The sequence below is a fragment of the Syngnathus floridae genome, chromosome 2, assembly GCF_059516105.1.
Source record: "Syngnathus floridae isolate MCC-2025c chromosome 2, RoL_Sflo_1.0, whole genome shotgun sequence".
In the NCBI taxonomy this organism is placed as follows: domain Eukaryota; kingdom Metazoa; phylum Chordata; class Actinopteri; order Syngnathiformes; family Syngnathidae; genus Syngnathus; species Syngnathus floridae.
In genome coordinates this window covers 4,669,409-4,696,954 of record NC_142414.1, presented here as the reverse complement: position 1 = coordinate 4,696,954, position 27,546 = coordinate 4,669,409, and the positions used below count along the sequence as shown (strand labels likewise).

The 27,546-nt window shown below is 43.8% G+C and overlaps 2 protein-coding genes across 14 annotated transcripts in view; one reads left to right on the top strand and one right to left on the bottom strand.

The window, feature by feature from the left end:
- Positions 1-27,546, bottom strand: part of dip2ba (DIP2 acetate--CoA ligase B (putative)a) — a 119,135-nt gene that overhangs the window by 19,328 nt on the left and 72,261 nt on the right. For 6 of the 9 annotated variants that reach the window (XR_015862998.1, XM_088398128.1, XM_088398146.1 and 3 more), the window contains 15 exons: positions 23,618-23,682; positions 23,453-23,546; positions 23,253-23,372; positions 23,054-23,168; positions 20,033-20,172; positions 19,809-19,945; positions 19,316-19,396; positions 19,102-19,229; positions 18,899-19,013; positions 15,109-15,310; positions 14,913-15,025; positions 10,062-10,142; positions 8,349-8,472; positions 2,505-2,626; positions 2,306-2,417 (listed from right to left, as the gene is read on the bottom strand). Coding sequence is in view for 8 of the 9 variants with exons in the window: in XM_088398128.1 (XP_088254254.1) it covers positions 2,306-2,417; positions 2,505-2,626; positions 8,349-8,472; positions 10,062-10,142; positions 14,913-15,025; positions 15,109-15,310; positions 18,899-19,013; positions 19,102-19,229; positions 19,316-19,396; positions 19,809-19,945; positions 20,033-20,172; positions 23,054-23,168; positions 23,253-23,372; positions 23,453-23,546; positions 23,618-23,682 (1,749 nt within the window). In the remaining variant the exon portion in view is untranslated. The remainder of the gene's footprint in view (positions 1-2,305; positions 2,418-2,504; positions 2,627-8,348; positions 8,473-10,061; positions 10,143-14,912; positions 15,026-15,108; positions 15,311-18,898; positions 19,014-19,101; positions 19,230-19,315; positions 19,397-19,808; positions 19,946-20,032; positions 20,173-23,053; positions 23,169-23,252; positions 23,373-23,452; positions 23,547-23,617; positions 23,683-27,546) is intronic. The other 3 variants (XM_088398137.1, XM_088398154.1, XM_088398188.1) reach the window with 1 other exon arrangement.
- Positions 2,840-8,913, top strand: LOC148401309 (uncharacterized). 5 transcript variants are annotated; one of them, XR_015863012.1, is made up of 5 exons: positions 2,840-4,439; positions 4,559-4,779; positions 4,860-4,912; positions 4,988-5,182; positions 6,561-8,913. XR_015863012.1 is itself a non-coding variant. In XM_088398294.1 (5 exons), the coding sequence occupies exons 2-5, from the start codon at positions 4,200-4,202 to the stop codon at positions 5,104-5,106; spliced, it is 633 nt and encodes a 210-aa protein (XP_088254420.1). In that variant the 5' UTR covers positions 2,840-3,611; position 4,199; the 3' UTR covers positions 5,107-8,913. The 5 variants fall into 5 exon arrangements, 3 of the variants coding, with proteins under 3 accessions (XP_088254420.1, XP_088254443.1, XP_088254434.1); XM_088398294.1 differs by having other exon boundaries at positions 2,840-3,611; positions 4,199-4,439; positions 4,988-8,913; XM_088398317.1 differs by having other exon boundaries at positions 2,840-4,912; positions 4,988-5,123.

The following is a 27,546-nucleotide window of genomic DNA, read 5'->3' as shown; positions in this document are numbered from 1 at the left end:
GAGAATGACTTCCGGACAGCTTCGAGGAAATTCTGGTCCACCATCCGGCGTCTCAGGAGGGGGAAGCAGTACAACGTCAACTCTGTTTACAGTGGGGATGGCGTGCTGCTGACCTCGACTCGGGATGTCGTGAGTTGGTGGGGAGAATACTTCGAAGACCTCCTCAATTCCACCTACACGCCTTCCATTGTGGAAGCAGGGCCTGGAGATTCTGAGGCGGATTCTCCAATCTCTGGGCTCGAAGTCACTGAGGTAGTTAAAAAACTCCTCGGTGGCAAGGCCCCGGGGGTGGATGAGATCCGCCCGGAGTTCTTAAGGGCTCTGGATGTTGTGGGGCTGTCATGGCTGACACGCCTCTATAACATTGAGAGGACATCGGGGACAGTACCTCTGGATTGGCAGACTGGGGTGGTGGTTCCCCTCTTTAAGAAGGGGGACCGGAGGATGTGTTCCAATTACAGGGGAATCACACTCCTCAGCCTCCCCGGTAAGGTCTATTCAGGGGTGCTGGAGAGGAGGGTCCGTTGGGAGGTCGAACCTCAGATTTAGGAGGAGCAGTGTGGCTTTCGTCCCGGCCGTGGAACAGTGGACCAGCTCTACACCCTCAGCAGGATCCTCGAGGGTGCATGGGAGTTCGCCCAACCAGTCCACATGTGTTTTGTGGACTTGGGGAAGGTGTTTGACCGTGTCCCTCGGGGGGTTCTGTGGAGGCTGCTTCGGGAGTACGGGGTGCCGAGCCAACTGATAAGGGCAGTTCGGTCCCTGGATCACCGATGCCAGAGTTTGGTCCGCATTTCCGGCAGTAGTAAGTTGGATTCGTTCGCAGTGAGGGTTGGACTCCGCCAAGGCTGCCCTCTGTCACCGATTCTGTTCATAATTTTTATGGACAGAATTTCTAGGTGCAGCCGAAGCGTTGAGGGGGTCCGGTTTGGGGACCTCAGCATTGTGTCTCTGCTTTTTGCAGACGACGTGGTGCTGTTGGCTTCTTCAGGCCGTGATCTCCAGCTCTCACTGGAGCAGTTCGCAGCAAAGTGTGAAGCGGTCGGGATGAGGGTCAGCACCTCCAATTCCGAGTCCATGGTCCTCGATCGAAAAAGGGTGGAATTCCCTCTCCGGATCGGGGAGGAGATCCTGCCCCAAGTGGAGGAGTTTAAGTATCTTGGGGTCTTGTTCACAAGTGAGGGGAGGATGGAGCATGAGATCGACAGGCGGAACGGTGCAGCGTCGGCAGTAATGCGGACTCTGTACCGGTCCGTCGTGGTAAACAGAGAGCTGAGCCAAAAGGCAAAGCTCTCGATTTACCGGTCGATTTACGCTCCTACCCTCACTTATGGTCACGAGCTATGGGTCGTGACCGAAAGAACGAGATCCCGGATACAAGCGGCCGAAATGAGTTTTCTCCGCAGGATGTCCGGGCTCTCCCTTAGAGATAGGGTGAGAAGCTCGGTCATCCGGGAGAGACTCGGAGTCGAGTCGCTACTCCTCCACGTTGAGAGGAGCCAAATGAGGTGGCTCGGGCATCTCATCAGGATGCCTCCTGGACGCCTCTCTGGGGAGGTGTTCCGGGAATGTCCCACCGGTAGGAGACCCCGGGGACGACCCAGGACGCGCTGGAGAGACTATGTCTCTCAGCTGGCCTGGGAACGCCTTGGGATCCCCCGGGATGAGCTGGATGAAGTGGCTGGGGAGAGGGAAGTCTGGGAGTCCCTCCTATAGCTGCTGCCCCCGCGACCCGACCCCGGATAAGCGGAAGTGGATGGATGGATGGATGGATGGATGGATGGATGGATGGATGGATGGATGGATGGATGGATGGATGGATGGATGGATGGATGGATGGATGGATGGATGGATGGATGGATGGGCAGGATTGCGGTTATACAGTATGCAATGCGGTTTTAGGCAGCTTCGCCACAGAGTGAGGGCGATGAGTGCTATCTTGCTGCCTTAAACTCGGAAATGGATTTTTCATCTCAATGTCTAAATTTCGTCTAAATGTGAAAGCATCTGTGAATTTAATGGGCTGTACTTTTTTGCTGTCACGTCACCCAATGGCAATTCATATTTGAAATTATTATTTGAAATTTCTTTTGGACCTGTTGTCCTTATGAGATATGCAAATGTTTTTTTTTTAAATTTGTATGTTATTTATGTAATATTTTTACAGATGAAAATGTTTAAAAAACAACAAAAAACAATGGCCATTTGCATATGGGCTAAGGACAACAGGTCCAACAGAAGTTAATTTACAGTGGCACCTCGATTTAATGCACTAAGGTTGATAGAACATCAATATTTGTTCTACCTGTGTCGATGATGGTGGGCCATGTTTTGACATTGACACTGGCAGCAGCTTCCCGGGACCTTAGGATCCTCATGAGCGGCTGAGTGGTGAGGATGCAGGCTGCTTTGCTCACCTGGGATATATAGGAAGCAATTACATTCTCAAATAAATATGAACCATTTAACACACATGGTTTGGGATCAAGGTGGCGCACACTCACGTCAATGATCATGCGAACAGTGGGGAGAGTCGCGGCCAGATTTTGTGGGTGGGGCGGCCTCACAGTCACAGGGATGGCGCCGGCGTAAAGGCAGCCATAGAAGGCAGCTATCAGGTCAATGCCTGCATGTAGAGGGAGGAGGCCCTTGATTACAAAAATAGACTATTAACATACACTACCGTTCAAATGTTTGGGGTCACCCAGACAATTTTGTGTTTTCCATGAAAACTAATACAATTGCACAAGGGTTTTCAAGGGTTTTCTCATCATCCATTGGCCTTCTGACACAATTAGCAAACACAATAGACCATTAAGCACACTGGATGTTTGGTTGCTGGAAATGAGCCTTTATACACCTATGTAGATATTGCATCAAGAAGGCGGAGGATCAAGATGGCGCCGCAGATGGCCGCCTCGGTGACTCGCTCTCTGCTTCTTATTGTTATTTTGTGTGATTTTTGCGTCTTCTGCTGCCCATCCTGGAACACTTTTACCAGAGAAGAACTGTTAAACATCAGACAGTCTTCTCCTGATACTTTCTCTCCGGTTTTCACTGACTCAGACTGTTTGACGGAGATTTTAGCCAGAGTGGCGGCACTCTACAAGCTAGCATGCCAAAGACGGCGGCGTGGCAAGCGCGCCGGAGCCCTTGTGAAGTTGAAGCGGAGAGGGTTCCGTGCTCCCCTACCATCAATTCATCTGGCGAATGTCCGCTCTCTGTCTAACAAGATAGATGAACTGCTGCTTCTCATTTCAAGGAACACGGACGTTAACAGATCCGCCGCCCTGTGCTTTGTTGAAACGTGGCTTGACGGACGCAGCCCCCACCACGCCGTAGAGCTAACTGGGTTTCAGCTACTACGCGCAGATCGCAGCGCAGAGCTCACGGGAAAAACAAAGGGAGGTGGTCTATGTTTCTATATTAATGAAGGTTGGTCTACTGATGTCACAGTGTTGAAAGAGTCTTGCAGCCCTCTCCTAGAAACACTTTTCATAAACTGCCGGCCGTTTTACTCACCACGTGAGTTCTCCTCGATCGTTTTGGCAGCTGTTTACATTCCACCACACGCACGTGCGATCGAAGCCACGCAGCTGCTGGCTGACCAGGTAACAGACATGGAGAAAAAATTACCAAACTCACTGATCATTGTTCTGGGTGATTTTAACAGAGCGAACCTCGCACACGAACTCCTCAAATACAGACAGCACATAACGTGTCCCACCAGAGGGACAAAGACACTGGACCACTGCTACACCGTAATAAAGGACGCATTCCGCTCTGTGCCCCATGCAGCTTTAAGACTCTCGGACCACTGTCTAGTTCATCTGATCACAACCTACAAGCAGAAATTAAAAACCTCTAAGCCTGTGGTGAGGACTGTGAGGAAATGGATAGTGGAGTCAAAGCAGGACCTCCAGGCCTGCTTTGACTGCACCGATTGGAGAGTTTTTGAAGCTGCAAATTCAGACTTGCATGAACTCACTGACACTGTCATACATCAGTTTTTGTGAGGATCTGTGTGTGCAGACTAAGACCTTCTGCACCGATTGGGGTGTTTCTGAAGCTGCAGCTTCAGACCTGCATGAACTCACCGATACTGTGACATCATACATTAGCTTTTGTGAGGACTTGTGTGTGCAGACTAAGACTGCGCGTACAACAACAACAAACCTTGGTTTACACCAAACCTCAGGATGCTGCGGAAAGCCAAGGAGGAGGCCTACAGGAGTGGGGACCGGGACTTGTTCAGGCAGATCAGGAACACACTGAACCGAGAGATCAGGAAAGCCAAGAGGTGTTATGGGGAGAGCCTCGCTGCCAATCCTGATCCCTCAACAGTGTGGAAAGGCCTGCAGACCATCACAGGCTTCAAGAAACCAACCTCCTGTAGAGAACCCAAGGCTTGCAAACCAGTTAAACAGGTTTTACTGCAGGTTTGAATGGTCCACTCACACCACAGGACCTCCAGCAGTACAATCAACATACACATCTTCACCCACAACCCCTCTGTCCACACCTCCATCGTCGATATCACCTACTCTCTCTCTTTCAGAAGCCGCGCCTGCACTCCAGATGCACGAGGAGGAGGTGTGTCAGATATTCCGGAGACAAAAGGTCATTAAGGCACCAGGCCCAGACGGCGTGTCCCCCCTCCTGCCTGAAAGTCTGTGCTGAAGAACTGGCACCGACCTTTGCACAGATCTTCAATCGTTCCCTGGAGCTGTGTGAGGTTCCTTCATTGCACCATTGTGGCCAAGAAGCCCGCCATCACAGGTTTGAATGATTACAGACCTGTCGCCCTGACATCTATGGTCATGAAATCCTTTGAGAGGTTGGTGTGGAACCACCTGAAGGACATTACAGGCCCCCTGCTCGACCCCCTGCAGTTTGACTACCGGGCACACAGGTTGGTGGACGATGCGGTCCTCTTAGTTCTCAGGTACATACTGCAACACCTTGACACCCCAGGGACGTATGCCAGGATCCTGTTTGTGGACTTCAGCTCAGCGTTCAACACCATCGCTCCTGACATCCTCCACCAGAAGTTCATCCAGCTCGCTGTACCTGCCTCCACCTGTCAGTGGATCACCAGCTTCCTGACCAACAGGAGACAGCATGTGAGGCTGGGGACCATCACATCAGACACCTGGACCACCAACACTGGCGCCCCCCAGGGGTGCGTCCTCTCCTGTCAGGTCTTCTCTCTCTATACCAGGGGTGGGCAATTAATTTTTACAAGGGGCCACATGAAAAACCTGAGTTGTGTCAGAGGGCCACACCTACGATAACTTAAACCTGGTCAATTTTCTTCTATTGTAAAATGCACTAAATTATTTATTTTAAATAGTTGGTCCTGGTAATTAGAAGAATACAATTATTCTGTTTATATTTAAGCTATGTGAAATTGTGGTGTAAAGGTCAAATAAAAAAACAATTATTAATCAGTACAATTTATTCTTAACTTCTTTAACTTTTCCTCAAATGACAAAGCCGCTCCATCTCTGGGTGTGAAGTTTGATAAAAAGTCCTTGTTGGGCCAATGCATCAGCCTCTGATGCGCCCTGTTTATCAGACAGATGTATTTTTTCTCATGCTTGGTCGTGTAATGGCGACTCAAATTATATTCTTTAAACACAGCGACCAGTGTACCACAAATCAGGCACATGGCTTTACCTTTCATTTCTGTAAAGAAATACTTGGCAGTCCATGTCTTGTTGAAAACACAGCGCTCCTTGTCAACTTTTCTTTTCTTCACGTTAGCACACATTTTGAGGGCAGCATTACTTCGCGCTGTTCACCTACACGCACAGCTCACATGCACGCACGCTACACGAAAGTGCGACGCCTTTCAAAATAAAAGCGATACAGTTGTATTGTACGCACGACACAATTTTTTTTTTTTTTTTTTTTAATTACGATTGGCCTCATGCGGGCCGGACAGGGACGCACTAAGGTGTCTTACCCATTTCAAATCATGCAAATGGATTTTATTGAACTCACACAAAGTGGACCTCACAAATACTGCCTAGTGATGATTGATTCATTTTCCAAATGGGTGGAAATAGTTCCATCTAAACGGGCAGATGCCTTAACAGTGGCAAAAGCCATCTGCAAAGCCATCATACCGGCTCATGGCATCCCCCAAATCATTTACAGTGACAATGGTCCACACTTTGTGAACCAAGTGGTACAGAACATGGCTGTACACCTTGGGATAACGTTTAAAAAACACTGCGCTTGGCACCCTTCGAGTGCTGGGTTGGTTGAACGCGCGAACGCCGCTATCAAAAGCAGGTTGAAAAAATGCATGGAAACAACAGGCAGATCTTGGCCAGTGTTTAGACTTAGTGAAGCTCTATATGAGAATTACTCCCACTTCAGAAGGGTTAACACCTTTTGAAATCATCCACGGGAGACCATATAGATGACCTGTGTTCCCTGCAGATTTACAAAAAGCAAATGAACAGTCCTTGGCAGATTACTTGATCAAAACACTCAGACTGAAAGATGTGTCAAATGCAAATTTACTGCCGCTTGATCTTTCGTCCTCACAGGTCGACAACCCCATCAAGCCAGGAGACTGGGTCTACTTCAAGGTCATCAAAAGAAAGAACTGGGCCAGTCCACGGTCAGAGGGAGCATTCCAAGTCTTGCTGACTACCCCCACCGCAGTGAAAATTGCTGAACGGCCCACCTGGATTCACCTCAGCCACTGCAAGCTGCAGGGAGTGCTGGATCCCTCATTTTGGAGTGGTGGGGAAGTCTGATTGCAAAGGGGCCTCATCATTTAGGGTGGGGCGTCTCAATGTTGGTGAAGTGAACAACGATCCCCACTCCGCTAGGCGAGGGTATGTCTCGGTGTCTCTGCCATCCTAGTAGCAACGGGGCTCCACATGCCAGGTGGAGCCTCTGCTGCGTTGTGGCTGGAGCGTGCTATGGTCTATGGCAGGGGTCACCAACCTTTCTTAAACCGAGAGCTACTTCCTGGGTATTGATTAAGGCAAAGGGCTACCAGTTTGACACACACTTCTGAAATAGCCAATTTGCTCAATTTGGCTTTCACTATGTGTTATTATTGTCATTTCCAGTTCACGTGTAAGTGTGATTTTAACGAGAATAGCAAAAATACAGTCAAAACCTTGGTTTTTGATCACAGTCCATTCCAGAAGGCGGTTCGAGAAGTGAATCGGTCAATTTCCGAATCTATTTTTCCCATTACAAATAATGGAAAACATTTTAATCTGTTTCAAGACAACAACAAAAAACGCCTTTTTTAAGCATTTTTTTCATTTGCGCATATTTGTCCGAGTGTGCAACTGCAGCGCACCGCCGAACGCGCAACCGTAGCGCGTCGCCTACCACCCAACTGCACCGCGCTGGTCGCATTATTGTGACAGAGCGCTCAGTGTCGCATTGCTTTAAGAGCGTCTTTCTGTTTTAGGATGGCTTTACTGCTCCCACTTGCTTTCTTTGGAGGCATGATTAGGGGTTAATACAATCCTCAAAGTAACAAAAATACAATAACAACGGAGTCAGTCGGCATCCGGGCCGTGCGGTCGGGTTTTCTCGGGTTCTCCCGGCTTATCTCGCGAGGTTCGACCTCCAAATTTTGTTCGACAACTGAAGCAAAAAAATATTGAATTTTTTTGTTCAAATTCTGATTTGTTCAAGAACCAGGACGTTCAAAACCCAAGGTTTGACTGTAAAATAAATAGATGCAGCTCACTGACAAGTGCCGCTACTTGAGCTAATTTTAGAACAGTCCTGCGGGCGACTCATGCGGTCCTCACGGGCGACCTGGTGCCCTCGGGCACCGTGTTGGTGACCCCTGTTATACAGTATTTAAGAGGCTGGAGGACGGATCCTTTTAAGACCAAGTTTCAATGAGGGGCCTTTTCAGTAATGAATATCCACGAGATGCAACACACTAGCTCAACATGCGCAATGACACAGTAGGTACGGGTGCCTGTCAATAAATCTTAATTCAATAATTCTGATTCTGTTGTGACTGAACGCGACGGCTTCAATCTTCAACGCTCCTTCTGGAACGAATTAGCGTCAAGATCCACTATATTAGTAAATCAAAGGCCCAGGTAGCATCTTTTCATCAGTTCCCAGTAACAAGCTTGTTATATATGTTTTTGTCTGTAATATATGTGATCAATAGACTTCATTCAAACTTCGTAAAGATTTGACAAATGAAAGCTGTCAGGAGCTATGTTTGTATAGTACACATGGCATGTTCTATCCTCAGGTCTCAGACTCAAACAGAATGTATTGACAGAGCAACAACCTAAACGTTTCTGCTCTGACAGAAGCTCATCATCGATGCACATGTTCACCTGGGGGATAAAGCAGCACCACATTGTCGCCGGTGTTGAGGCCTCCTCGCTCGATTAGGGTGGCTGTGATTTTCTCTGCCCGCTTGTGCAGCTGAGCACACGTGGCCGTGCACACTGCTACGCCCTGCAGCCAAAACAGAACAATAATAACAACCGCCATTTGGCATTATATCTATGGTATTATGTACAACATACTTGTACTTGGTTACTGTTATTCATGTCCAAAGTATGTCAGAAATGTTTTAGGACTGGTATCACAAACAAGTTGAATCCAAACTGAAAACTGAAGGAATTAGTACCCTTGCATAACCCACTTTCCCACAGAACCAGGTTTCTTCTCAGCCAGCAACTGTTAGATTCAGGTGTCATGTTGAAGCAGCCACAAGTTGTCCTGTCCCAACATTTGCCTCTTCTCACTCGTTGAGCAAAGAAAATGCTATGGCATCTTTTTGCAGATGTGCTGTAGATTATATTACTCACAATAAAGGCAAAACTTTGTAGATTCAGCTTCAAAACCTGTAAAACCTTTGTGATAACAGTCCTGGAAAAATGTCCAGGACACCTATTCAGAACAATATTACTAAGATTTATCATAGTACTGCTACAATTTTGAGTTACCTTTGCCAAAACAATCACAGTATTTTCAAGTATGGCATACACTGGTAGTCTTTAAGACGAATTTGTCAAAATAAATCATTACGTATGAGAAAAAAAAAAAATTAATCGGCATACTTTCAATTCAAATTTTGCACCTTTACACAAAGTTTGAGTACTAATATGGCATTTGAATTAAATCTAAGTCGGTTGCTTTCAGTCTTATTCAAAGGCACTTACAAAATATTCTATTTAGTCATATTTTTGTACATTCAATCAACTCCGTGCCTGAACAATTTAAAGAATTAAGTAAAAATTACACTGGTCATCACAGGCTGTCGAAGACCTCTCGGTCCCACTGAAGGTGATATTGTCCCAAAATGTTTTCATTTGAGCATCCTGTGTGTGCGTGTGTGTGCGTGTGTGTGTGTGTGTGTGTGTGTGTATGTGTGTCTTATTTTTAACTATTTGGCTATGTGTCAGCGTTTACGCTAATACATTGAGTACATTCTTGATACCGATTGACTGTTGGCAATGCAATGCCATAAAATGGGAAAAGGAGCAAAAATATTTTCCTCCGAGCCTCCTTCGTGCCTGACCGAGCAAACTGCATTGATACATATATACATTGTCCCCTCACTTTTCGTGGGTAACACTTTAATGAGTCACGAATACAAATCTGCGTTAAAGTGAATCCACAAGAAGCGAACCGCAAAATGTCAAGGTAACACTATATGGAAACGTGCCATCAGAAAACACTCAGCTCGTGTTTGGTCTGACTGCAGCAAAAAGCCAGCTGATAACGCTGCAGACATAATATCCATGGTGACTAAAAATGAATGGAATCCCGGACGATTTTAAAATTGACACTTTATATTTCATAAATTTATATGCAATTGTACAAGTGGTTCAAATGCACTGCAGCCTATTATACTGAGATTTTAAGGGGTTTAAGATTAGCACAACCTGCATTTGTAATGTCTTAGGCGACAATGCTGCATTACAGCAAAAAGATATGCTGTTAGAACATTGCCATGTACAGATCCCATTCATTCATTCATTCTTAGTACGACCTTATTCTACAGATGACTAGGATGGTTGTGCACTTGTTTGCTCTACCTTTGCATTCAGTAGGACATAGAGAATATGGTCCGGGTCAGTCTGGGCTCTTGATTGGAGTGCGTCAGATAAGAACTGGTGCTGAAAGGGAGAGGAATAGACTTTTATACACATGAATTATTAGTCGATCCGAGCCCATTTAAAAACAGACACACATACCATCTGCACCTGCTAACAAGCAATATACTGTAGGCTTTGAAAAATTGTTACGGCTACATGTTGAAAAAAGATGCACACTGCAGAATGACCATCCATAACCCAGCACACATCCAGGATTTTGGCATATTCGGCTCAATCAGCACACAGGATTTGTAGTACCGTATTGGCCGGTATAATATAAGACAGTTTTTTGCATTAAAATAAGTGAAAAAGTGGGGATCGTCTTACATTCGGGGTCTAGACATTATACCAATTTACAACGCTAGATGGCACCATATTTCTAAAGCGAATGCTGAACTTAACTCCCCAGGCCAAAGCAAACCCCTGTCACGAAGAATGAAAAAAAAAATAGTGGGAGCACGATGAAGAAGAAGAAAAAATTGCGGTAAGAAAAAAAAGAAGAAAATAAGAGAAGAGATAACAGAAAATGTGAGGACTGACACTGAGCACAGCGAGGCAGAGGATGTTTGTGAAGAGTAATGTTCTGACATGACAGATCTCAGCTACTCTCAAGGTTAAACCAGTTTGCATTATTTTATTGCAATGTTTTTCCTTATTCAGATTTGTTTCAAGACTACAGTTACAGTTAGACTTCCCTTGGATGGTTAATGCAGTTATTGCAATTTAGTTGTTTTATCACAGTAGATTGGTTTATTTACATTTCAAAAACCGGAAGCCATTCATTTACAAATGTGATTGCACTTTAGTTTACATATTTAAATGTTCAGATATTAAGATGTGATAGACAGTTTTTGCATGATTTGAATGAGGCAAAATAACATGCTTTTTCTCTTGAATATATTGTTATAATCATTTGTTTCAGATGTAATTATTTTCTGTATAAAAATTAAATTTGGTGTTCAAAAAGTCTTTTTTCAAACCTAAGTCTTGAAAAAGAGGGGGTCATCTTATAATCAGGGTCGCCTTATATTCGGGCCAATACGGTAATATTATTGTACAGTATGTTTAAATATGACGGAAGTACAGCATATTTTCTAACTTTCACTATTACACATTTTTTGGTCTTTGCGAGACCTGGTTAAAACCTAATGAATTGCTGCCACTTAACGAGGCCTCGCCTCCAAATTTTGTGAGCTCGCATGTGGCACGTCCTCGAAAAAAGGGTGGGGGTGTCGCCCTCATCTCAAATTCTGAGCTTAGATTTAGGCCTCGCTCAATTCACGTATTTAAAACATTTGAAGTTCTCATTGTGCGATCCACTGCGTTACCGTCATTCTATCTTGTTGTTATTTACCGCCCACCCGGGGCTTACTCTGGCTTCCTGGATGAATTTTCAGAATTTGTGGCTGATCTAGTGACAAATGCAGATAATATAGTTATCATGGGTGATTTCAACATCCACATGAATTCACCGTGAGAACCACTGACTTCGGCATTTCAAACTTTAATCGATACGTGTGGTTTTACGCAAGCTGTACAAGCAGCAACGCATAAGAATGGAAATACCTTAGATCTGGTATTATCCCGGGGACTAGCAACCTCAAATATAGCAGTACTGCCCTACACTACTGTTCTGTCTGATCATTTCTTAATAAAATTTGAAATTTTAGTTCCTTGTCAAAGACAAGAGAGCAATCGGAATTATAGCAGCCGTAATCTTAACTCCATGACTGCAACTGCGCTGTCTGAGTTACTGTCGCCGGCAACCGCCATGTTTCCCGCATACAGCGGCTCTATCGATAATCTTACAAATGAATTCAATGCGACATTATTAAAAGCCATCGACTCTGTGGCACCGCTACGTCTGAAAACTCGCCGTAGATGGCCAACTCCGTGGTTCACAGATGAAACACGTACGTTTAAACAATTATGTAGAAAGCATGAGCGCAGATGGCGTTTAACCAAACTTGAGGTTTTCCATCAGGCATGGAAGGACAGCCTCCTGAAATATAAAGATGCGCTAATTTTAGCAAAAACTCATTATTTTTCGCAAGTCATTAATCTTAATAAAAACAATCCTAAATACCTATTTGATACAGTGGCAAAGCTAACTCTGCGCCAGCCGACCCCCGATAGCTCCTTCCACTCAGCTGACGAGTTTATGAAATTTTTTGCTCAAAAGATTGAGTCCATTCGGGACGAGATCAAGAATACCATGCCAATCGCTCCGCTGGTTACTAGCGCTGGGGATCATGCAATAACCCTCTCAAATTTTGATAGCGTGTCCCTTGAAATGCTTACAAAATTGGTTAGTACGGCTAAACAAACAACATGTTTACTCGACCCGCTTCCAGCCAAACTACTTAAAGAATTATTTCCAATTTTAGGACCGTCCGTCTTAAATATAATCAATCTGTCTGTTTCCTCTGGGATAGTGCCAATAGCCTTTAAAACCGCTATTATCAAACCACTACTTAAGCGAGCAAATCTTGACCCGGACTGTCTCAGTAATTATAGGCCAGTTTCAAACCTCCCATTCATAGCAAAACTTCTCGAAAAAGTAGTAGCGCAGCAGCTTATTGATTACATGGTCGCTAAAAATCGATATGACTCCTTTCAGTCTGGTTTTAGAGCTAATCATTCTACAGAGACAGCACTTGCTAAAGTGACTAATGATCTCCTCATAGCTATGGATTCAAATACGTCGTCTGTATTGTTACTACTCGATCTTAGTGCTGCCTTTGACACTGTAGACTTTGATATTTTATTAGGGCGTCTTAAAAGTTGTGTTGGTATCTCAGGGTCAGCACTCAGCTGGTTCAATTCCTATCTATCAGGCAGGACGCACCGAGTGGTCCATGGTAATACGTCCTCTGAGCTTTATAATGTTACGTGTGGTGTTCCACAGGGATCGGTACTCGGACCGATTTTATTTAATATTTATATGATTCCGCTTGGGGACATAATACGTAAATATAATATTAGCTTTCAATGCTACGCGGATGACACCCAATTATATATGCCGTTATCGATGACAGATCCACGGGACTGTTGTAATCTCGAGGCGTGCCTTGCGGAGATCAAGCAATGGATGTCTCTCAACTTCCTTCGTCTTAACCCAGATAAAACTGAGATGTTGATAATTGGTCCTACTCGTTATCAACACTTATTTAAGGAAACCACTATAACTATAGATAACCGGACTATCACTCAGAGTGATACGGTAACTAATCTCGGGGTAATATTTGACCAAACGCTCTCCTTTCAAAAACACATTAAGAATATAACCAGGATTGCGTTTTTTCACCTTCGTAATATTGCTAAGATTCGTCCTATCCTCTCGACCGGGGATGCGGAAACCATTATACATGCGTTCGTTACGTCGCGCCTGGACTACTGTAATGTATTATTCTCTGGTCTTCCTAAGTCCAGTATCAAAAGTCTACAGTTAGTGCAAAATGCCGCTGCGAGGATGCTCTCACGGTCAAGAAAATTTGATCACATTACCCCAATATTAGCCAAATTACATTGGCTCCCGGTCCATTTAAGATGTGACTTCAAGGTTCTTCTACTAACCTATAAATCACTGCATGGCTTAGCGCCTTCATATCTCGTCGACCTAGTCGTTCCTTATGTTCCGTCTCGTAACCTTCGTTCGCAAAACGCTAGTCTTTTAGTTATACCGAGGGCCAAGAAAATGTCTGCCGGGTCTAGAGCATTCTCTATTCGGGCTCCAGAGCTTTGGAATGCCCTACCAATGGATATTAGAACTACTACCTCAGTAGAAACATTTAAGACACGTTTAAAGACACATTTCTATGAGATGGCCTTTAACTAACTTGTGATGGCCGATTTGGCCGGAGTTTGTTTTGTTCTCTCTGCCCACCCCCTCCCCGGCTGGGGGAGGTTAGGTGGCTCAAAAGCTGATCGCGGCTAGCTGGATTCTCGGGGACCAATTCAAGATGAAGGAACTGCAGCTCAACCCCCTTGAAGACACGGCCAGGACAACTGAGGGCACCTCCGACATCCATTTTTTCATTGATTTTCATATTATGTATTACTTGTGCACTCTCTGCATCCATTATAACCTGGTGATCCTGAAAGGGGGATCCTTCCATCTGTGGTCCCTTCTCAAGGTTTCTCATTTTCCCCTGCCAGGGGTTTTTTGAGTTTTTCCTTGCCCTTTTGGGAGCTTATGATCAGGGGATGCTTTGAGAATAATTGTCAATTTTTTGGCTATGTGAAGCCCTTTGAGACTGTTTGTGATTTAGGGCTATACAAATAAACTTGACTTGACTTGACTTGACACATTAAGTAGTCAGACATGGCGACACATTGTAATTCATCATACTGAATGACCATGTCAATCATGACAACTCCTCACCACAAATGTAAAAAAATATTTATTTTGTCACTTTCGGGCCACCGTACTTTCCTTGTGTGAACCAAAAAAAGACAAGTGCCATCTACTGTATTTGCAAACATATTAGGTAAAAGTCACCCTGAGATGGGGTAAAATACATTGGTATTTTTGGGCCTGTGATCTTTGGCCACCTATATGCAGCGAACATGGATAGGTTGCCCACTAGCATAGATACATTTCTGATTAGTAAAAATATGTAAATAGTGCTACAATAACAATTAATGTTTATCAATAATTCTGTGAGAAATCCATGACCGCAAACTCAAGTTTTGAATGTGGATTAAGTGAACCGTTCCACCCCTGGTTAGAACATATCAAACATTGTGCAACAGATGTGAACTTGGTCAATGTAGTGTGCTCTATCGTACCTTACGAATCAGATCCTGGTCCTCTAACACACCCAGTTCTCTGCCTGTCGCCTGTGCAATACGTTTTCCCGCCACTAGGTTGCCCACTAGCATAGACGCTGGACCAACGTCTACTGCAAAGATCAGATGGCACATCAGTCATTTTAAGCAACACCATTCACTTGAGGAGTAAAACAACTTAATTCAACAAACTCACCAGGCTGTTTCTGCCGTGGTTTGGGCATGTTGGTGACGCAGGTGTGTGGGCACATCAGGATGTTGCAAGGGTGTAGGTTTCCCTCTAGAAAGTTCTGTTTGGTTTCACAGATGTGGATGCCACCGAGAGGCGTCTTTGGGAGGGTGTTGGCAGGCACCAGTGAAAGGCAGTATAAACCCACTTGGTGTATACTGTCAATGGCCTGTGGTGAGAATGTTCGTGATGACTTACACTGCAGTATTAATCCACAAAATAAAACAGTAAAACATTGTTTAAACCATGGGTCACCAACCTTTCTTAAACCGAGAGCTACTTCCTGGGTACTGATTAAGGCAAAGGGCTACCAGTTTGACACACACTTCTGAAATAGCCAATTTGCTCAATTTGGCTTTCACGATGTTTTAGTATTGTCATTTCCAGTTCACGTGTAAGTGTGATTTTAACAAGAATAGCAAAAATACAGTCAAACCTTGTTTTTTTTTACCATAATCCGTTCCAGAAGGCGGTTCGAGAAGTGAATCGGTCGATTTCCGAATCTATTTTTCCCATTACAAATAATGGATTTTTTTTTTTAATCCGTTTCAAGACAAAAAAAAAAAACGCCTTTTGAAAGCATTTTTTCATTTGCGCATATTTGTCCGATCGCGCAACTGCAGCGCACCGCCAAACGTGCAACCGTAGCGCGTCGGCCACCACGCAACTGCACCGCGCTGGTCGCATTATTGTGACAGAGCCGTCGCTGTAATTCAGGGTGTTTTCACACTTGGTCCCTTTCAGCCCTCTAAACAAACTCAGATCGATGACTCAGCATTTTTTGTGCATATGTGAACACGCCAACCGTACTCAGACCCCTTTGAGGGTGTTTTCACACTTGGTCCCTTTCAGCCCTCTAAACGAACTCAGATCGATGACTCAGCATTTTTTGTGCATATGTGAACACGCCAACCGTACTCAGACCCCTTTAAAACGAACCGTACTGAGACCACCTCAGGAGGTGGTCTCAGTACGGTTCGCTAAAAAGTCAACGGTACGGTTCACCTAATCTGTGCATTGTGAACACAAAGCGCACTGGGTTCACTTCGCCTTTTTGCACTGTATTGTAACCTCCTTGGCTTGCCGTAGATTGGTCACGTGACTGCAGGCGCAAAAACAAAACTGTAGAGAACAGAGAATCCAAAGTATGGCAGCAGCAAGTCGTGGTCGTGACCGTGGTTCTAATAGTAAACGTAGAGAAACATGTGCCGTTCAAAGTTCTGCCACGGCACCTGGACGCGGCATAGGTGGGGAGAAGACGAAACGGAATGTCTTTTGGAAATTTGGAACGACGACAGCATTAAATCACAACTATCTACGCCCCACAACCCAGTGTGAACAGAAAGAGGACTGAGGCCCCATCAAGGCTGAAGTGAACCAGAAAGAGAACTCGGTCCTCTTTGAAATACACTCACAATGTGAACACAGAAAGAACTGAGTTTGTTTTCTCTTGGTCCACTTTTTGGTCCACTTAAAGGGTGTTTTCACACCTGGACCCTTTTAAAAGAACCAAAGTCAGGCCTCTTTAAGTGGACCAAATAGTGGACCAAGAGAAAACAAACTCAGCTCTTTTTGTGTTCACATTGTGAGTGTATTTCAAAGAGGACCGAGTTCTCTTTCTGGTTCAGTTCAGCCTTGATGGGGCCTCAGTCCTCTTTCTGTTCACACTAGGTCCTCTAGAGCTCTCACACTCCCACTGCACTGCATTCTGGGTAGTTTTCAGTTGTTGTTTTTCACTTTTATTCTGCATTGTATAGAAGTTCTATCAAAACCGGCTGCTTTGATTCTCTCAGAAAATTCTTGAAATACTTTCGCATTACGGTGGGTCGTAGATAGTTGTGATTTAATGCTGTCGTCATTCCAAATTTCCAAAAGCCATTCCGTTTCATCTTCTCCCCAAACTATGCCGCGTCCAGGTGCCGTGGCAGAACTTTGAACGGCACATGCTTCTCTACGTTTACTATTAGAACCACGGTCACGACCACGACTTGATGCTGCCATACTTTGGATTCTCTGTTCTCTACAGTTTTGTTTTTGCGCCTGCAGTCACGTGACCAATCTACGGCAAGCCAAGGAGGTTACAATACAGTGCAAAAAGGCGAAGTGAACCCAGTGCGCTTTGTGTTCACAATGCACAGATTAGGTGAACCGTACCATTGACTTTTTAGCGAACCGTACTGAGACCACCTCGTGAAAACACCCAAAGAGGCCTGACTTTGGTTCTTTTAAAAGGGTCCAGGTGTGAAAACATCATAAAATTCACATCATTCAGCACATTCAAATCACATTTGGAGTGATTCTCGACATTCCCAACATTGCCAAACTCAAAAATTTCACGTTTTCACGTTAAATTTCGACAAAATTTCACAAAATTTCGTTTTTCACCTCTAATTTCTACATTTTTCGACCGATTCAACCCATTCTAACTTTCAAGTGTTCATTGTTTGCCTACCTATTCCACAACTTCCCACTTACCAAAAATTCCAAACTTTCAAATTTGAAATTCAACCAAATTGTCCAAAATTTCATTTATCTACTCTAATTTCTACATTGTTCAACCGACTCAACCCATTCCAACTTTCAACTGTTCATCTTTTGCCTACCTATTCCACAACTTCCCACTTACCAAAAATTCCAAATTTGAAATTCAACAAAATTCTCCAAATTTTCATTATTCTACTCTAATTTCTACATTTTTCAACTGATTCAACCTATTCCAACTTTCAACTCTTCATCTTTTGCCTACCTATTCCACAACTTCCCACTTACCAAAAATTCCAAACTTTCAAATTTGAAATTCAACCAAATTCTCCAAAATTTCATTTTTCAACTCTAATTTCAACATTTTTCAACCGATTCAACCCGTTCAAACTTTCAACTGTTCATCATTTTCCTACGTATTCCACAACTTCCCACTTACCAAAAATTACACATTTTCACCACAAGTTCTCCAAAATTTCGTTTTACACTTCTATTTTCCACATTTCCCAAGTCATTCAACTCATTTCAACATCATTCTGCATCATTCCCGAAGAAGTGATTCAAAGTCTTCGCCTTCACACGCAATTTCTCCAGAAATTGCATTTTCTAGTTTAGTAGGTGTTAACAATATTGTTGAATTTCCAGTAGCACAGACTTTAGAAGGAGTGCTTCTAAAATTGCCCTTAGATTTTAGAGGCGTGTTTTGCAAAGCACTTTCAGCCGTAATGGGTTAAACAAAGCCACTAGCGTCATTTGAGTAGAATATTCAAGCGACATGTCCATCATATGGCAGCTAGCTAGTCAGTGGCTGAATAAGAGCTAGTGTGATAAGCTACATATGCATATCAGTCTACATATGCACGTAGTGCTCCTCAGAATCAATGCATGGCAATAAGCTGTTCAATTCAATCTAATCAAGCCAACAGCAATGGAACAAAAAGGGCAAGTGTAAACCTGACAAATAAAAACCAGTAACAGCACTACAATGACAGCGGATCCTCGTATCCGAAGCAGGTCTGCTTACTTCATACAATTTTCCTATGGATATCTTCTCTCATCTTTTATTTAAAAATGTGCCACAAAAACACAAGAAGAAAGGTAAAACACATAAGCAGAGTTCCTCATGTGATACTGGATACAACGAGGTCTAGAATACTGATGGTTTGTGTCATACACACTATAACACACAACCTTTGGAGCTTATATTTCACATAGGTTTTGTTAGATCACTAAACGTCTGAGGCTTTCCCATTGTAAGAGAGAGGCTGCAACATACCTGCAGAACTCGACTCATCCACTGGAAGCTGTCTTCCTCACTGGCATCTGGCCGTTGCTCTGCCACGATCACAATTCTCTCATCATAAAAAACAGTCACTGAAAACACAGTGATCCTAGAGGGATCAAAACACACGCATGCACAAATGCACACACATTATTAAGTATTTCACATTTAATATTACTAAGCAGGCAGTGTCTCACCTCCCCCTGTAAACTGTTTTGACAGGCTCGACGGCAAGAGCGGTTGCCACCAAGTCGTCAGCATTGTGGCGTCGCCTGCTCACCATTAGTAACCCTTCAATTTTGCCCACAACAAATACCAAGCTGGCCTACGCAAAGAACAAAGGGAGGGCCTCAGCCCCGACTACAAGCATGCTAAATGTCAGCTCTTGATTTCTGGGTGCATGGGACTTACTGGGCCAACAAATCCAAGCAAACCAGTTCTGGTAAAGGGAACTTCTCCTAAAGGTGCTCCAGATTGGTTGACAGGGATCACCTACAGAGGGCAAAACATTAGATTGTTATAGACAACACAACATCGAACAGAACACCCTGCAGTTGCCATTTTCTGTTTCTTATATGAGCAGCATTTTGAAACAGAACTGCTAGATTGAGTTGAAATGAAATTGTGTTTTGAGTGACATACAAATCTAAAGGTTATAACATCATCAAACATGACTAAAGAGCACCTATTGCAGTTGCCCTTATTTATGTTGTGCATTTTACTTATACTCAGTTTTATTTAATGCCTTCAAAATTAACTTTTTCATGTATAGTTTGATGTGTATTAGCAATTATATGTTTAAAAGGGTATATCTGCAATTAAATGTGCTTGGTTTTAGTATTTTTGGAGGACAAAAAGAAAATTTTATCTTGAAAGCATCACTTCAACCTGGGCTTTGACAGACCTCAAAAGTGTTCTTGGTGACCCCAGGAAGACCGTAGTACATAGTGCCCCCCGCTCGGGAACTGATAACAATCTCTCCTATCTCGTCCGTTTTGCACAGCTGAGGCGAGCCATCTGGTTTCACGATGCACATCAGAGCTGAAATACATATTATTGTCACATCAACTCTGGGTATGTTAACGTTTTGTGTTGCTGTATTTCCAAGAGTTAGCACTGGCAACGAACCTCCAGGCATAATGTGTCCGACGTCTTGGACAGTGAGAGCCGAATTCTTGTCCTCTGTGTTCACTCTGATCACACCGTGGCTCAGCCCGCCCATGGAGAGGATAGCTCTGGCTGGTAGAGGAGCTCCTCGCGCCCCAGGTCTGTAGTGGAGGCAGTGGGGAAAGATAGTGCTCGTGTGAGCTAAAGGCTTGACAGGTCTAAGTCAATTCATTCTTGGCGCATTGAATTGATTGCAACTGGAATTTTCTGGTTACATTATAAGACCTTTCGCTGCTCATCCAAGAGGACCTCTACAACAGTCTAGATCGGGGGTGCCCAAGTCCGGTCTAGCTCCGATCCATCATTAATTATTAACAACATCCATCCGTCCGTCCGTCCGTCTATCCATCAATCCTCTACTGCTTATCAAGGGTCTGGCCGCAGAGGCAGCAGCTTTAGGAGGGACGCCCAGACTTCCCTCTCCCCAGCCACTTTGCCCAGCTCATTCTAGGGCAGGAGTGTCAAAGTCAAATGGACGGAGGGCCAAATAAAAAAATTAGCTACAAGCCGAGGGCCGGACTGATCGAATGTTCATTGAAATTTTTTTAAATGACGCATATAGTCTAGTGAACCTAATTGAACCTACTGAAAACTTAACATATATTCCAATATGATCAGATAAATAAAGCAATATTTTCTTATGGCTCTGTCAATAATCTTTAATTTTCAACAGACACAAACGACAAATTTCCTTTATATAAAAATCCCCATAACATGAACATTAAATGAAAGAAACCTTTATTGTTTAAGGCACCATCAGTAACCTATATTTTATATTTTAGCAAAAGTGGGCTAAATTTACTTCAAAGAAAAAAATAATAGCAATTTTCTATCATCCACGCAACTGAAATATTTTTAAAATGTAATTGGATTGAAATCCAAATCCTGTGTGCCCTGCGATTGGCTGGCAACCGGTTCAGGGTGTCCCCCGCCTACTGCCCGTTGATGGCTGGGATAGGCTCCAGCACGCCCGCGACCCCCGTGGGGACTAAGCGGTTCAGAAAATGGACGGATGGATGGATGGATGGATGGATTGAAATACAATAAAATAAAGTGCAAAAATCTATTAATCAAAAGTAACATGCAGTGAAAACAAATATTAAACTTTAACTTTTAAACTTTCTATTTTAGCAAAAGTGGGCTAAATTTACTTCAAAGAAAAAAATAATCCGCGGTTTTCGTTTCATAATGTCGTCTCAGATTATACTCTTTCAGTACCGCCACACTTTCTCCACACAGAAGACACAGGTTTTCCTGCTACCTCCGTGAACATATACTCCGACTCCCACCTTGTTTGAAACCCCCGGTTCTCAGTGTCCACCTTCCTTTTTGCCATTTTTGATGGGTATCTGAAAGTTAATTTTACAGTTATGCTGACGACTGCTGTGCTAATAATAAACACTGAAATGAAGCAGCGTACTGCTCGGTGCGTCACCGTTGCATTGTGGGAAATGTAGATCTAAATGGGAAAAAGATCTGCGGGTTGCCGGCTTGCTGCGGTCTGCGGGCCGGTTCTAATAATGAATCAAGATCATCCCAGGGGCCCTAAAAAACCTTCTCGCGGGCCGGATGTGGCCCGCGGGCCTTGACTCTGACATATGTGTTCTAGGGGATCCCAAGTCGTTCCCATGCCAGGCGAGAGACAGTTTCTCTAGCGTGTCCTGAGCACCCCCCCACATAACTCCCCAAGGGACACGGTCGAACGCCTTCTCCAGGTCCACAAAACATGTGGACTGGTTGACGAACTCCCTTGCATTCTCGAGGATCCTGCCGAGGGTATAGAGCTGGTCCACGGCCAGGGCGACAACTACACTGCTCCTCCTGAATCCAAGATTCAACCTCCAGACAGGCACTCCTCTCCAGCACCCCTTAATAGACCTTAACAGGTAGGCTGAGGAGTGTGATTCCTCTGTAGTTGTAGCTCTTAAAAAGTATGCCCAGAGGAAACCCACACAGGCACGAGGAGAACATGCAAACTCCACACAGGTAGGGCCGGAACCTGCACCCTCTGAACTGTGAGGCGGACGTGCTAACTAGAGCGCCATCGTGCTGCCTATATTTTTATAAATATAATTATTATATTAACGTTAACATTAACATACACACATACACGCATGTACGCACGCACGCAAACACATACACGCACACACACACACACACACACACACACACACACACACACACACACACACACACACGCACACATACACACACGCACACATACACACATACATACATACATATGCATATATATTTGATTGGACTCTCCCAGGGATTGTGTATCCTGGCCAAACAATAAGCAACGGCCTCAATATTACTTTACGACCGTTTTTTTTTTTTTTAAATAAGGAGCCCATCTAACAAATGCTGCAGCAATGTTAGGTTGAAACTTTTGTTAACATTTACGTTCAACACCACAAGCTTTTTTCATGTCCTCCTCACGTCTTTATCTTGGGTTTAAGATGCTGGTTGTTTCTTCTTAACCTTAGTGACAACAGTTTAATTGTATAATTTTTAAAGGATTGCATTTTGCAATATATCTGACCCCTTTCACCTTAACCAACGCCTCATTTGAGGACGAAGACGGTGCAAAGCCGCTCACGCTCTCCGACATTGGGAAGAGCACATACAATAATGTACGATGTTGCGTTAACGTAATCACGTCTCTACAGTGTCAATTACATGATCTTCCAAAATTGTATCACCTCCAAAAAAAATACCCTGATAATATTGTATGTGCATTGTGAACTATGTCTTGTCACCGTGGGATAGTGGAAACGTAATTTCGACCTCTTTGTGTGTCTTGGCATGTGAAGAAATTGACAATAAAGCAGACTTTGACTTTATGACTTTGACGATATATGGCAAACCATTACTACAGCCTTTGATGTGCATAAGAGAAAAAGTGCTTAAATCCACCATGGAATGCATGTAAGGCCAGATTTAACTGCATGCCTTTATGCATGTGAAAGACTACTGTACCTGCGAATGGCCACCGTCAAGGCTTCTGGCGAGGTGGCACAAGGACAGATGACCTCAGGCTTTAGACCGTGAGACTGGAACACATTCAGGAAGGCATCACATGATGACACTGACCCTAATCACACAAAAAAGGAAAAAGGGTCAATTATACCAGACCAAACAAAGGTCTATATAATGTTAAAAAAGGGATGTGATTCACATGGGTTTGCTCCATCAGCCACTATAAGCATTCGTATGGAGGACAGGTTGGTGTCCCTCTGATCTTTGTGGGCCATCATTGCCCAGTGAAGGTCACGGCACTTAACCAAGGCCACACGAGCTGTGAGATGACAAGTAACATAATGCATACTGAAAAACAATAGACAAAGGATCATCATAATAAGAGCAATGAAGGCAAACCTTTATGAATGTGCACCCTCTGCACCCAGGACATGGGACAGGCTTTCATGACGGAATACGGCACAGTAATAGTATGAATTCTATTCATGACACTCTGGAAGGAGAAGAAAGACATCCTGGTTGAGACCACCAGTCAATTGGCTGTGGAGGACAAATTTATCTTACCGTTAAGACGCCATGCCACAAGCCCATATCCTTTTTGCAGTCCAATACATTGACCAAAGTCTCACCTGAGACAAAAAACAGAAACACATTAGCAAACAGGAGAGACACACAAAGACTGGTAATGCTTTTTCCACTGTCCACTGTTACATGGTGCCTAACCCGGCGCCTATGAACAAAATTGTCATTTTTTATCCAGCTGTCTTTAGCCAAAATATTAACTCAACAGTAATTCCTAACTTTTGCAGTTCCCATTTTGTGCAGGCAGTGCATTATAAACAGTTTTTATTGTTCTTATGTATATCGACTGTTGTAGTAACAAGTGAAAACAAGGAGTTAAGAGGTGAGAAACAAAATGTTCAAAGTTTGGGATACTTTCAGCATCTTATAGAATAAGCTCAAGCGCAATGTGCCTATTGAAAAGTACATATGGCTTGGATTACACAACTGCATGTCTACATAAAATTAAGATTAGCAAATTCAAAACAGCCTACAACCAGAAATTAGAATGAAATGTAATTCATAAAGGTGAATAAGAGGAAGGATGGAAAGAGCCCCTTGTACTCTTTCAATAGGTGACAAAATATAGTAAACGTGTATTCTTAGCCAACCTGTCAATCGCCTCAACTGACGCATCGCTCTGGACATGCAGTAACCAATGCTAAAGCCAGTAAACAATTGTAAGTTCTCATTGGCTCATTTCCATGTTGTTAGATAGGACAGGCCTGCCTTTTAAAAGCAGGTACACATTCAACATCATTCATACTGCCGTTGTCAAATGTGATTACGACCCCAAGTGGAAAAAAACACCTGCACCCCACATAGATAAATTAATATATTATCTATATTACAGTATAAGCATAGAGCAAAAAAAATAAAAATAAAATCATAATACAATACAATACATAATACAATAAATACTAGTTTAGTTTAGTTTATTGTTTACCACATACGTATTATTACTGCAATAACAGTGCAAGGAGGGAGACGAAGCCTAGGGCTTGTAGAGAGCTCCACTTCTGTTATATGTGCTGTGTAGGCAAATGTCTCTCAAGTGTTTGAAAAAATAAATAAATAAACAAAAGCATAACAAGCTAAATATTAATTCATCATATTCACATAAATAGATACACCACACAAAATAAGAAACAAGCGAAATAAAATAAACACTTAGCGATGTTTAAGCAATCGAAGAGACACCAGGTAGGAATAACTAAAAGGGAACAGAAGAACTGCGAACAGAAAATAACAAAGATAAAGAAGAATCAGAGTGTGAAATTGTAGTTTAGGTTGATAATAATAATAATAATAATAATAATAATAATAATAATAATAATAATAATAATAGATCGGTTTTATACAGCGCTTTTTTAAACACTCAAAGCCGCTTTACATAGAAAATTCACATGCACACACACGCACACACACACACACACACACACACACACACACACGAAGAGTTAGGGGTTGTATGCAAAGTTGAAGAGGTGGGTCTTGAGATGGTGTTTGAAGGAGTGCAGGGAATCAGCATTATGGATGGTCAGGGGGAGAGAGTTCCAGAGAGTGGAGGCAGCAATGGCAAAGTCTCTATCCCCAATAGTCCGGTATTTGGTCGAGGCAATGGGGTGACCAAGTTGGCGTCAGCAGAGCGGAGTCGGCGGGTGGGGGTTTAGCGGCGCAGGAGTTCAGAAAGGTAGGGGGGAACAAGGTTGTTTAGGGCCTTATATGCGGTGACAAGAATCTTGAAATGTATGCGGTGTTTTGTGGGGAGCCAGTGAAGATGACGGAGGACAGGGGTGATGTGCTGTCTGCTGGGTGAGCGGGTGAGCAGTCGGGCAGCAGAGTTTTGAACATATTGCAGTTTGTGAAGGACAGTTGAGGGGAGACCATACAGGATGCTGTTGCAGTAATCCAGTCTGGAGGTAATAAATGCATGAACTTCTTAGTATGGATCAGCTGAGTACAGTGGAGTAATTATGGACTGGTAGGATCATGAGTGGAGAAGGTGGTGTTTCAGGTGCTTTCTAAAAGCAGCCTGTGAAGATATGGATTGGATATGGACTGGTAGCTCATTCCAGAGTGCGGGCCCTCTAAAGTGGATATTGTATTGATGGCGTGATGTTCGACAGAAAGGTGGGTGGAGATTGTCCCTCTGTCTTGGTGGATATGAATGAATGTCTGATACAAATGTGAAGAAATTATGAAAAGTGGCTGGAAGATGGTGTTTCCTATGTACTATGTATTTATGGATGAGTAGACAGGTTTGATAAATATTTACTTTATTAATTGACAGTAGTGAGTAAGTTGTCTACACTGTTTGTACTATGTGTCCTCTCTGTATCCACTGCAGCCTGGTCATCCTAGGAGAGGGACCGTCCCATCTGTGGTCTCTTCTCAAGGTTTCTCATTTCCCCTAGCTGGAGTTTTGAGTTTTTCCTTGCCCTCTTGGGAGTTTAAGATCAGGGGATGTTTGAGAATATTTGCCATTTTTCACATGTCCTGAGTGTTGTTGTTAGTCACCTAAAATGTTGAACAGAGGATGTGATTTACCGAAGTCAAATTCCTTGTTTGGCACGCTCAAACATGGCGAATATATATATATTGATATATTCAACATTCCGTGGGAGAAAATCAGCCAGGTGATTGTTCTGAAAGATCGTCGCTCTTCGGACACAAAGTATGGCAGCGGACCAAGTGGTATGTACGGCTTCGTGCACCAGCTGCACCCTTCTCTTAGAGAGGTTGTCTCTGCTAGAGGGACGTGTCCGCCAGTTAGAGCAGAATAGTGCGATAACAGTAGTTGCGGCGGACACAGACGCGGGCTGTAGTCAGCCCGCTAGCCCGGTTAGCATTAGCCCCAAGCGGCTTGCTAATCGCGATGAGCCAGGTAAGACGCATAGCCGTCCAAAGTCATCTCGGTCTACTGGCCCTCGCACTTTGGTCATAGACGACTCCATTACCCGAAACATTACGCTTAAAAATCCAGCCACGGTAATGTGTATTCCTGGGGCCAGAGCACCCGACATAGAAGCTAATCTTAGGGAGCTGACTCGCAATAGGCCTAGTCAACAGCGTAGTTCCACCAACACTAGCTACTCGGACATAGTGATACACGTCGGCTCCAATGATGTTAGGATGAGACAATCAGAGATCACAAAGAAAAACATAGCGAGGACTTGTGATCTTGCCAGAAAGATGAGTCGGCATCGAGTATTTGTCTCTGGCCCCCTGCCTGGGAGAGGCACTGATGAGAGGTTTAGTAGATTAGTCTCCCTTAATCGATGGATGGCTGGGTTCTGTAAAAAGCAGGGACTGTATTTTATAGATAACTGGTCATCCTTCTGGGGCCGCCCCGACCTGCTGAGGAAGGACGGCCTTCACCCTAACCGTGAAGGCGCCTTCACTCTTTCTAGGAATATAGATTACTGTTTGAGCCTCTCATGACAGGTCACTCTAGAGCAGGCCAGGGCACAGGTGATTAGACCACCTGTGAGGATGGGTTTGGAGTCTGTTAAGTTAAAGTTAACTAGCGCTAGGCTAGACTTTCAGCATACACATAGCTCCTCGTGTAGACTAGAGCGCGACAGTTTAAATAGTGCTGCAGTACACATAAACACACTTTCTACTGGGGTAGTAGACAAATCCAATCACTCCGTCCCGACCGGTCTTGCTGATGAAACGGTGCCTGTTTTAGATAACTTCACATGTGTAACAAATATTCATCATCAAATTCCCACGGTCGTTTCATCCCACCGCCCTAATAAACTTTTGAGAGGTGATATTAGGCCTAGAGAACACAATTTTACTCGCATCCCGTTTAAAAATCCTTCGATAGATACGCACCCTGATCAACCGATTACACTTAAATTCGGTTTTATGAATATTAGATCACTTCATACAAAAGCAGTTCTCGTTAATGACCTTATCACGGA